General features: G+C 34.4%; 1 protein-coding gene across 2 annotated transcripts in view; it reads right to left on the reverse strand.

Annotated features, from left to right (window-relative positions):
- The window catches only part of Psmd14 (proteasome 26S subunit, non-ATPase 14), a 94,883-nt gene that overhangs the window by 8,009 nt on the left and 73,879 nt on the right, over positions 1–12,995 (reverse strand). For both annotated transcript variants that reach the window (XM_005393340.2, XM_005393338.2), the window contains 2 exons: positions 10,756–10,830; positions 8,369–8,494 (listed from right to left, as the gene is read on the reverse strand). In XM_005393340.2, coding sequence (XP_005393397.1) covers positions 8,369–8,494; positions 10,756–10,830 — 201 coding nt within the window. The remainder of the gene's footprint in view (positions 1–8,368; positions 8,495–10,755; positions 10,831–12,995) is intronic.

The raw sequence follows: 12,995 nt of genomic DNA on the forward strand, positions 1-12,995 counted from the left end.
TAAGTCTCTAAGTTGCCCAGACTGGGCTCAAACTTGCTATCTTTCTGCATCAGCCTCTTATGCAGCTGGGACAGCATGCACTGCCACAGTGCCTGGCTAAAATGAGACTTGATAGTTGAATTCAAAAAGTTAACTGATTAGTGGTAAAACTACAAAGCTAAAAAAATACGAATGAGTGCAGGAGGAGAGTTCTACTGGAATATAAAGGAGTACATGGCATTTATGTGTTGGTATGGTGAACAACCAATAGTTAGAAAGCATTGAACTGAGACTCTGAATGAAAAGCAGGAATCAGGATGGAGTTACGGTGACAAGAAATGCTTCTGGCTAGGAAGCAAGAAAAGGCGAAAGTCAGAAGAAATGCAACACATTCAGTACTGCAACAATGTAACAGTCATGAGAAATAAGGCTGTAGAGACAAGCAGGAGCTAATTAAGGTTTGGACTTGTGTTTAGGCAAACACAAGTTGGTTAAAAACCTTTTAAAAGCAAGATAGTGACATGGGCCAATTTACCTTTTAAAATTAAGGTAAATCCTTAACATAAATTCAAATACTTCAGAGTATACAATTCAAAAGGCATTTCATACAATTGTAACATTGTACAACCATCACTTCTATTTCAAAACACTTCATTATCCTAAATGGAAACCTAATTAAACTGTTATTTCGGCCGGGCGTGGTGGTGCATGCCTGTAATCCCAGCACTCGGGAGGCTGAGGCAGGAGGATCACTGTGAGTTCAAGACCAGCCTGGGCTCCAAAGAAAGCTCAAGGCCAGCCTGAATTGCATAGTGAGACCCAGTCTCAAAAAGACAAAAAAAACCAAACCAAAAAACAAATAAACTGTTATTTCCTATTTCTCCCTTGCCCAAGACCTAGGTGACAACTAACCTGCTTTCTGCCTCTATGGGCATAACTATTCTGGATACTTCATATAAGTGATATCATACAATATGACCTTTTGTATCTGGCTTCTTTCACTTAGCCTAAGTTTTGCATGCAGCAGTACTTCATTTCTTCCATCCTAATGGATGTGTAATATTCCACATACGTCATGATTTGTTTATCCACTCATCTGGTTGTCTCTACCTTTGGCTATTGTGAATAATGCTGCTATGAATATTCATGTACAGATTTTTGTTTGACTATTTCTTTTCATTTCTTTTGGGTATATACTTAGGAGCAGAATTTCTTCTGAGTCATATGATGCCTATGTTTAACTTTTTGACAAACTACCCAACTGTTTTCCACAGTGGCCGCACTGTTTTATATTCCTATCAGCAATGTACACGGGCTCTAGTTTCTCCATGTCCTTAGCACCACTTGTTATCTTCCATTATTTTGATTATAGCTATGCCAGGGAGTATGAAATGACGTATCACTGTGGTTCTGATTTGCATTTCACTAGTAACTAATCATGTTGATTGAGTATCTTTTCATGTGCTTACTGACCATTTGTATAACTTCTTTGCAGAAATGTCTATCTAAGTCTTTGCCCATTTCTGAATTGAGCTGTCCTTTTTGTTGTTGAGTTCTAAGAGTTTTTTAAAAAATATCTTTTAGATACTAGACTCTTACTGGGTAGGATTTCCATATATATTCTCATTCAGTTCTTTTTTGGGTACACAACCAATTTGATTTCAGAAAAACCATTGCACAGAACAGAAACTAGGTTTGACTGTGAAAGCCTGGAGAAGCATGGAGGCCAGTTAGGAGGGGGAGTGGCAACATAAATAAGCCTATTAGCTCAAGGATTAGTTAGCAGAATGACTTATTGATTGACTAGACGTGGGAAAAGGGGGAAGAGTAAAAAAATGATATTAATAATAGAAATGGTGCAGCCATAATTTCATAAGACATTTATCATATATCAGATGCTTTATGTCTATTATTCAAAATCCTTAAAACAACCTCACTTAAGAGAAAAGGAAACGGTTCAGAGAGGTTAACGTGCCTTTACCCACATAGGTAATAAGCACTGCAACTGTTACTTAAACACACTCTTATGTAACTAGACCTTAAAGCAACTTCTGTGGCAATTAGAGAAATCATTAATTTTAAATCTTCATCTTGAATAATGATAATAAAGCCAAATCCAGATGGTCCTGAACAGCAGATACTTCACAGAAATATTATGGGGAGTCAAATTTTAAAATGTAACAACCTGAAACAGGGATATAAATTAAAGATCTTATGGATATGTGCAAACATGTTCACACACATACACACACACACATACACGTGTGTGTGTATACGTTTGTAGTAGAAACTATGGTTCAATTTTTTGAAAAAAATTTCTATGGCAAAGCCTGTTAGCTGTCTATTCAATATTCATCTTCCTTTTTTTGTAACATCGTCCTGATTTTACCAAAGGTTTCAGTGTTCTCAGCGAGAAATGACATTACATAGACATTCTCATTGCAAAGTGCGTCCATCTGACTAAGTTCCTGTCAGTCAGAGGAAATCAGGGTTGGCAGGCAGACGTATAGAAAAGATCCTGAAAGGAAATGGTTATGTTCCCCTTTGTCTTTCATTCTCTTCCAGCTGTGCTGAACGTAGGTGTGATGGTTAAATCTTTACCAACCAGCCTGAATTATGAGACAAGACAAAGAATGAATCCATACAAGGAAAACAGGGCAGACAGACAGAATAAATCTGGGTCTCTGAGGACTATGAAGTTTCATATTGACCTAAAAGGGCAAGAGACACAGCTTTCTATCTTATTTAAGCCACTGTTATTTTGAGCAAACACAACCTTATATATAAGTAACACTTGCTAAAGGCAAAAACTGAAAAAAATTCCGGAGTCATATTAAGCATAGAAGTCCCCTATCTCTCACCTTTGAGATCACTGTTATCAACACAGTGTGTTGACATATGGGTGACTTAAAGATAGGAAATCACTTTGAAAAGAGGGAAGGAAGGTATTATGGTAGGAAATTTTTTCCCATATTATTACACAATTTAATTTTTTAAATCTAATAGGTTGCAGACCTCTAAGTTAGTTCTTGTGGAAATTTATTTCTCATAATAAATGCTTAAGATAGACTATGTTGACTTTTTAAGAAATATATGCATTTAAAAATGGCCCCTAAAAATGTTACAACATCTACCTTCCCACTAGCAGTGTATTTTCATAAAACTTTTCTCTTTTTCTTTTTTTTTTTTTTGGTCTTTTTGAGACAGGGTCTCGCTATGCAGCTTGGGTGGGCCCTAAGCTCACTTTGTAGCCCAGGCTGGTCTTGAACTCACAACGATCCTCTTGCCTCAGCCTCCCAAGTGCTGGGATTACAGGCGTGTGCCACCATGCCCAGCTAAAACCTCTATTGTTTTAAAAAAATTTCCAGTTATTTTTTTTCTTTGACTGCTTAATGAAGTTGAAACTTTTTCATGTTTCATGCTATTTGTCTCTCTCTTCAGTGAGTTTTTTTTAAAACTTCTACCCAACTTATTGGTATTTTTACTACACACACAATTCTTAATTTTAATTGTGCCTGGTTTATTCTCTTGGATTTCTATGTTTGATAGCAAAAATAGCCTATCATGTTTAAATAATAATGATCTGGCCTCTTTTTTTCTTATTATATTAGCACAAAAGACACTTTCCTATTTGATATAGCTACTGTAGTAAATCAAATTTAATCAAATATTTACATACTTTATATGTAATTATATAAAAGCAATATTCAAACTTGCTGCCAGATTCCTAAGTAAATTAATATATCTATCTGAAAAGTAAACTGTCACATCTCAGAATTTACAAAGCTACATGCTTGAACAAGGCATATTTTTGTATCTATGCTATTCTTAAAATATACTTTTGCAACTCATTTTTTCACCTGCACATTCATTTACAAATATGTAATCAAATATTATCGAAATTTTTAAAAAATAGCAGATGCATCTTGGCATGAATAAATTAGGAGGTTTGGAATAACAGAGCCGTGGGTGTTGTAGTTCAGTAATTAGAAAAATCAAATGAGTAATAAGCACAATTTCTATGTGGAATTTAGACTTGAAATTGCAAAGTTGGGACATAGGAATTTAATTATTTTCTAACCCTTCTTTCACTTTAGGACCTAACTAGCATCTAACAGCAATTACCTTACTTTAAAACATCAACCAATTAAAAAGAATACTGTAAAAAATTGGTAGCAAGGGCCTTTCGTTTTATATTTTAAGTGTTACTAAAAAAAATCCACCGTATTTCTTTCAATCATACAGGGAATTACATTCCCAAATTTGGACTCTTTCATATCACAGCTTACACATTGTTTTCATTTTTTAACCAAATCTTACAAATTCTGGAGTACTACAGATTTTTTAAAACTGTAAAACAGGAAAAACTTCTGTGGATGGGCAGCAGTAACCATAAATAGGTTACTCCCTGGCAGTGGTGCCAATATGAATTTACTTAAATGTATATTACACAGAAATGAAAAACATTCCTGTCGTCTGCTGAATAATAGCTTAAATGACAACACTTTTATTTATAAAAATATTTTTTTCCTTTTTTTTGAGACAGGGTCTCCCTATGTAGTTCAAGTTGACTTTGAACTAACTATGTAGTCCACGCTGGCCTCAAACTTGCAGCAATCCTCCTGCCTCAGCCTCCCCAGTGCTGGGATTACAGGTGTGCGCCATCACACCTGGCTACAAGTTAACTATTTTAAATGGGAAACAACTTTTTTTAAATCTCCAGAGCATGAAAGGAATATCAGAATAAACAATTTTCTCCCTTTGTCTTTTTTTAAATTTACAATCTACCACTAGTAGGGATTCCAGTTTAAAGCGCTATATATTCTTCAGGGCATGTTTGTTAAACCCAAACCTAATTCTGTTGAAAGTTAGTCTGTATGAGCCCATTAACATTATTTCCAAACTCAATTCTCTCACAAAACTTGCCTTTTGTTTTGTTTTGTTTCAGTATTTTTGAGACGGAGTCTTGTTATGCAGTTCAGGCAGGCCTTGAGCTCACTCTGTAGCCCAGACCGGCCTCGAACTCACAGCAATCCTCCTGCCCCAGCCTCCTGAGTGCTGAGATTACAGGTGTGCGCCACCAAAAACTTGCTTATATACTGTCTCTTGGATAATTTTTTTTGTAAAATTAATTTAAAAAGGAAATCTAACTTTTGGTGTAAGAAACAGTATCATTTTTAACTATATCCCTGAAATCTTGAATTCTAGTGCTCGCTAGAGTACTCATTTTTAGTCCCCTATTTCTAACTCTCTATTTAAAAATTAACTCTATTCCTTTCCTCACCGCTTCTATCTAAATTGGAAATGTTAATGGTAGTAACATTATCTCTAGTACCCTAGACAGGGAATTTTGAATTAATCTTTGACTTCTTCCTCCTCATCTATGCTACACCTTCCTTACGAATGCCCCCATACTTACTGCTACTACAGTAACCTAGACAATTTCCTTTTGTTTGGATAATAGCAAACTCCTCTTAGACACCATCTCCCATTCAAACTTCCTCTTAGAAGATTTCTACCCTGTTGTAAAAAAATTTTTTTAAAGTCATGTGTAGGCATATCATGTCTCTGAATAAAAATAACTTTTTCTGATATTCTAAATACTATTAACTTGATTTCAACAGCTTAAAATTCCTATCACCCTTGTACACTATGTATTCTAGTGATGCACATTACTCCTAAACATTTCCTGTGCTTGTTTTTATCCCCACTATCCCTCTCTCCTTCCCATCACTCCCATCACTTACCTTGGTAACCACAACTGTACTCTCTACTTCTGAGCTCAACAATTTATTTTTCTATTCCTGGCTTATTTCATTTACTAGAATATCCTCCAAGTTCATCCATGGTGTTGCAAATGGCAGGATTTCCTTCTTTATGCCTTACTTATACATTCATCTGCTGACGGACACTTAGGTTGATTCCCTATCTTAGCTACTGTGAATACTGCTCTAATGATCACTGAAATTTCACTTTGATATACTGATCTAATTTCCTTTGGATATTTATTATTAGAATACTGGGACTGTAGAATATGTCCTGTGTGTTTGCTCTCAGTCTTCGCCTATAACATATATTTTTCTTATATTCATCTGTCTAAATCTCACTTATCCTGTAATGCCTAGTTCAAATACTGTTCTTAGTAACTTGGAACAAATTGTGTTTGTATGTCAGAGCCTCTGAACTCCTACACGATTTTGCATGGGTTTCTCTATGACGGTGTTTTTGTAATGTCTAATTTTAAGAGCACACAAATCTCTTGGATATCTTTGTTAAAATGTAAATTCTAAGCCAGAAGATCTGACAGTCTGTATTTCTTTTTTGTTGTTGTTGTTTTTTTTCCGGTACCGGGAATCTAACTCCCGACCTTGTGCTTGCCAGGCAGATGCCGTGCCGCTGAGCTAAATCCCCAGCCCCGAGAGTCTGTATTTCTAACCTGATGCCAGATGACGTTAATACAGCTGGTCTGTGGATAATTTGAATAGTAAGGTGTTATAATACAGACCAATTTTTGCCTAGTGTTTTAATTAAGAACTTATCTTCCTGCTCATGTTTTAAATGAAGCAAGGATCTCTGTTTTCCACTACAACTTGTATACATGTTCAGTAAATATTTTCAAATGAAACACTGCATTATGTGTAACTGTATTTTTAAATTTTTACATGTTTGCAGTGAATAATCACATTCATCTTGGGGGACTTGTATATGTATATAAAACATAAATTCTTTTTGTTTTTGTCCCTTTCCCCTCTCTTCCCTCCAACACTTCTTCCCCTACTCCCCACTCTTCTTCCCCTCCCCATTTATAAAACTGTATTTCCCTATTTTTCCTTCAAGAAAAAAAAAATAACTGTTTTGTAAAGTGTATATACATTTAACTCATCAGTGGAGTACAATTTGTAGGTATGGACATATGCTGTCTCTATATGAGCATGACTATAAAATACAGTGAATTTATTAAAACAATTTATTAAAATAAAGTATATACTGGTATCACTCCCCCTCAAAATACCCTCCTTGCTTCAAACACACTTACGCCATTGTTCTTGCTACTTCCCTAAGCAGTTCTGGAAGGCCTACTTTGTGACTGTCCTTAGTTGCACTCTTGTGGCTGCTTTAGTATCTTGAATCTACTCAAAACATTTACCTTTCACAGTCATTTTGACTTCGGGGAAGAGCAAGAAGTCATATGGGTCCAGATCTTGTGAATAAGGTGGATGAGGACACACGGTAACATTTTTAGGAACTGGCCTTTCCACTGGATGGCACTTGCCAGCAAAATTCACCGTATTTTCTTTAAATCCCAACTCTTAAAAATACTCATGAAAGTGAACTTTCAGAACTACTTCACACAGTGACAAGAACAATGTGATATGAGTGTTTGAAGCATGGGGGAATATTTTGAGAGGAATTAATGGCAAAGTATCTTTTATTGTAATAATTTTAAAAATTTAAACATGCTCTATTTTTATCAGTTCTTGTTTCTACTAGGAACACAGTAACATGGAGTCACATGAGAAAGAAAATATAAAGTATTGCACATAAATGGCAGGCCTAGCTAACTAACATAACATGGAAGATGCTTTTTAGTGATGTTTCAAGTGTGAGAAACATAAATCTGAACAAAAACATGATCCTGGCCACATATATTTTGAGTTACAAAACATTTTCAGGAGACTTTGCAAAATATTAACTTTTTTAAACATCCTCACATAAAGTGGTCTCCCTAGTTACTCTTCCTTGTATCATCTTATTTTTTTTATAGCACTAATCAAAAAATATTATGTCATATTTATTTATTTATTTATTTACCTTGTTTCCCCTTCAGTATGTAAGTTCCTTAAGGAAAAGAGACTTTGTATGTGTCTCTCTCTCTCTTTCTCTCTCTCTCTTTTTAACCATATCTCTGATGCCTGGCATATAGTATTTTTTCAAAACCTATTAAACAGACTTTTAAAAATCAAATTGAAAATAGAAAAGTTCATAAAATAAACTATATGCAGCAAGTATTAAATATTGTTGCTGTCTATATCCCCCTTTTCCCCTTTCAAGAAAAATTCTCTGAATAATGGAAAAATTTCAAATGTGCAACTACATTACATGCTCTACAAATGGGGTTGGCAAATGACAGCCCATGGGCTAATTCTGGCCAGCTGCCTATTTTAGTGGAATTCAGCCACCTTCATTTGTTTATGTCTTGTCTGTGGCCGCTTTATCACAACAACAGTGATATATATGAAACAAGATAGCATACAAAACAAATATTTACTGTTTCATCTATAAAAGAAGCCTTTCTATTTTTAACTATTTATATTTATACAATTGCTTGGCATTTCATCATACATATTCCAAAAATTACTAAAAAGTAAATGTTAGAAATAAGTTTCACCTTATTATAATTCTTAGCTAATTCCAACATCTCTTTTACCACTGATTCATTGTGTTTACAATGTTCACTGTAGTCCTGAAGTGTCAAACCTTCCATCCAACTCTTCTTATGCAAATTTAGCAACATCTAAAAAAATATAAAGAAAACAATTACTTTCCTGCCTTAAAGATGATCCCTTCACTTGTCTTGAGAAAAATTCACAAAAAAATTTTGAAATTAATGAATTTAAATTTCAATTCATTAATTCAAATACATTTTAGAAAGAATACATAGAAAAAGGAATATAGTTTTAGAAACAATCCTAAAGCTATACTAATATAGTCTAAGCAGTGTTCCATCCCCATGGCTTTTGCTTTGCTGTCCTCCCTTGAAGGATACTCTGATCTTTCATGACTTACCTTTCTCTTTTCTTCAGATAGATGCTAGCTCTAATCACACTATCTAAAAATGCCATCTTACACTATCTAAAAATTCTCTCTTCCCTTATTTATTATCTTTACAATGCTTATGAACATCTGGTATTCTTCCTTACTGCATTTCTCTCCTGCTAAAGAAAAATTCAAGAGGGCAGGGATTTTGCTGGGTTACTTTCAAGTTTCCTGGGGTCCAGACTCCATAGCAGCAGTGGTGAATCTATAGCATGCATGACGTAGTGGGTTATGTGTTATCACTGAAAGCACTAAAAGGTTCGCCATCACTGCTGTATGACAACAGTTAATTAGAGCTTACAATATATATAAATGAATGAATTAAAACTTATTTTACATGCAGAATTGCTAATTTTTCATATAATCAGGTTTTCACATGCCAAGATAAGGAGGTAAGATACCTCATTTATTAAGTGACTATTAATTTCAAATATTTCTTCAAATTCTAATATTATGTCAAGAATTTAAAACCTTAGAAGTCTTTTTCAGTGTTACAATGAAAAGCCAGGAACCTCGGAAATAAATCACAGATTTGCACAATCTGTAATCACACTGGCAAACGAGGGCTGCACACTACACTAGGGATCACGAAACTAACAACCTCAGTTCAATGTTTTTCAAAGTGGACTCAAATTCCAAAAACATATTCTTAGACATTCATAGACTTTTAAAATTTATGTTTAAGTCTTACTGTACAAATTTTCTTGAACTGAAAACTATCACTGAGTAAGAAGCTTTACTGCTTTTCTTTCCACGACTGATGAAAACTATGACGGGGGAGGGGAGACAGTGGCTACAGAACGACTGTTGCTGTTTTGTAGTTAGAACCAGTGTACTTTAGGGGCTGGCTGAGCAGTCTCAGGGAGGCCCCTCCTGCCAAGGGGAAACTGGTCCCTTACTCCCCTTGTTCATCACTGTACTCAAACAGCTGCACCCTTTGGGTAAGTACATGAGTGGCTTTGACTTTTAAAAAACAAGTTTCTTTTGTTTTTTATATATAGGATTCTTCTTTCAAGGAGAATCTAATATAGACTCCCCCAATATATAAATGAAATTAAAGATGAAAATGACTTGACTTAAAATAAGGTAGGTATGGAGAGCCTGAATCAATCTGCCTTTCATTTACCATATAAACCAGAAGCACCTGTATGAAAAATAGCTTCAACTAGTATGAAAGATGGTGTTTACTGTTTGAATACTTACATGTAGGCTTGTCTGTGGGTAATAGCCAAAACTTACTAGCTATCAATACTACATTCAGTGTCCTTAAGAAGTTTTTAAAAATTCTTTTTTCAGAAAGAAATATAAAAAGTTAATTTAGTGGATGACTAATTATGATAGTAAAGGGGGGAAAGTGGTTCAGATTATAATTTCAAAAAGTAAGAGGCAGAGTTAAATATTTGACAACAGGTGAGAGAAAAACAGTAAATCATTCTAGAAATAAAATACAAAATCCACTAAATGCTAGACACTGTGAAAGAGCAATTAAACATGAAACTAGTCCACTATAAAAATGAGTAAAACTCTAGCCTAAAACATTTGAAAGCCCTAAATTTTTACCTTTAACTGTCCTTAACTTACTGTAGATAAATGGTGTAGTTTTAAAGAAGTACTACAGAATCAAGATTTAGTATTGTCATACTTGAAAAGCTATATATTTAGTAGCTGAATTACAAAAGGTCATTCTATTAGAGGGAATGTTAGAAAAACTACAGAACTAGGGAAATAAAACATAAATACTTGCTTCATTTCCTACTTTCTCTCCCAATTTAGTACCTACCAACTACGAAAAAAGTCTTTCAATAAAATATTCTTTTATTTTATGCTGTAATTCATCAGGAGTAGAAAATTATTTGAAAACAAAACAAGTCAACAATTCAAATTTAAATCAGATAGCAGGTAATAGTTTAAATGGTTTTAAAAAGTTTTTGCTCTTCTAAAATAAAAATTTAATATTACCTTCTGTTCCAGTTCATTTTTCCGATAATTAATGGTGATGGAATAATAATGTCTGTTTAGTCCATGAATTAATGCCTGCACAGATAAAATGATTTAAAAGGGATAAATTAATATTTTTACCTAATAAAAGAGCAATGTTTGAAACTATTGACATATTCTGTACATAATACTCTTACCATCTTCTAAAATGGACATTTTACCCCAAACTAAGATTAAATTAAAACATTTTTCTCAGTTACAAGTTTAGAAATGAAGTTCAAAGAATGAGTGAAACATTCTTCAAAGGATGATATAGAGACTCACAAATCAAGAGGCAGCAGTAGCCTTGATCAAAGATTTAAGGCTTGATCACAACATGATTTAAATTATAAATTACCCATTCAAAGTTTATTAAATGTGATTCTATGATATGTATGGAGCTCTGGTATTTCAAAAGAAAAGTGTAAAAAAGCATAATAATGCCCTCGTTTCTTCATTCACATTAACATGTCATGACAGTACTGTAATTCATATATCTCACTGTCACGTGGCTTGAGCCACTGGTGATACATGCATGACTGTTATATCAAGTAGCTTGTTATTAATTTTATTAGTAAAAATACCAATAAAAGTAACTAGGTCCATTTGTATCACCAGTGGTACAAGCTACCAGATGGGACAGTCATACATGCACCAGCAGTAGGTCAAGCTAGTGGGAGTGTGTTAACCTGGGTTTCCCTTTTCCCTAATTCAGTTCTATTCAACTGAAATAACTATGTCCAGGGCATATCTCTAAATTAACAATACAAGGTTTATTCTTTACTGTGTCTATCTTGCTTATGCTCTTATTCAGTGATATGCAATCTTACTATCCAGAAATTTTTCTCATCACTCAATCACCAAGACAATTAGGCCAATCATAATTTTAAAAAGACCAACTAAACTATTAAAAAAAATCACCCTGGATCTGCTACATTCATTCACAACTGTTCATTCATGTAACTCTAGCAACAAATGTTCAATGGTGTTTAAGAACAATATTCTGGGGGACCTAAAAAACTATCTATTGGCCTCAGAAGACAAGAAAATACAGATATTGAACTTAGGAAAATTTTTAGTAACTACGAAAAGCAAAAAGGGCTTTGATGTTAACTATCAGGAATCTGAAGACAATGCTAATCAAAAGAACCACTGCTCTCTCTAAATGGATCTTAAGGTGCTCAGATAGACAAAGTAGTAGGGAAGTGAACATTTAATGAGCACCCAGCCTTTGCTTTATACATCACACCTTCTAATTCTTACAACAATCAGCAAAGCAGGCTGATTTCATATGAATACTGACAGGTAAGGAAAATAAGACGCAAATCTTACTTTGTCTCAGTTTATAGCTAGTAAAAGGCTGGGTTTGGCATTTGAACCCCAGTCACTCTGATTCCATAGGCCATGTTCTTTCTAACATATGATGCTACAATGCATGTTAGCAAATTCTTGATTAACTCTATACACTTTATGGATCTGCATGATAAAAAAAAGCATAATCGCATTTTTAGGCTTTGCTAGCAAAGATTACTTCACCAACAAGTAAAATATCTGCTCTGAAAGCGAGCTATGAAACCCTACAGGAAGCAAGGGCTGATTTTACATGGTCGATATATAAAATTAAGATAATAAGAGTATCTATTATATACTATCTACTTCAATACTCATAGAAGCAGTGAATTAAATTTTAGTGTATAAAAAAGATAGTGTGCAAATCAAAAAGTGGCAGTAAAGAAGGCTTCGCTCAATCTGTATTTAAACAGATTAGGAGGTCCACCTTCTGAGTGCAGAATCTGAAAAATGTACCTAGTTCTCTAAGCTGGCATAGCCTGGTTGGGAAGACAAACTTGGGCTGGATGCTCCCTCATCCAAGTACCTTTACGCAATGCCCTAATTGCAGAATTCCACACGGTAGTAAGTCTTGTGACAGTTGGGACCAATACAAACATAAGCCAGTGGGCCCATACACCGCCTAACATTTTGGAAATTAACAGTACTGCTGAAATACCAAAACACAGTTTGGTATTTAAAGGCACTATCTATGTACTTTTTACTTATATTATTGAAATGGAATATCTGGATGAAATATTTAGATAAAAGTAATAAAACTAACACAAACAGCATGAAAGAACAGCAAGTGTAACAATGAGACAAATGTTAAGTTTAAATCAAATGCTATATTTAAGTAGTCTTCCAATTTTGTGTGTGCCCACAGTGCATTC

This window comes from Chinchilla lanigera, unplaced genomic scaffold (genome assembly GCF_000276665.1).
Source record: "Chinchilla lanigera isolate Chin_1 unplaced genomic scaffold, ChiLan1.0 scaffold00048, whole genome shotgun sequence".
Classification (NCBI taxonomy): Eukaryota; Metazoa; Chordata; class Mammalia; order Rodentia; family Chinchillidae; genus Chinchilla; species Chinchilla lanigera.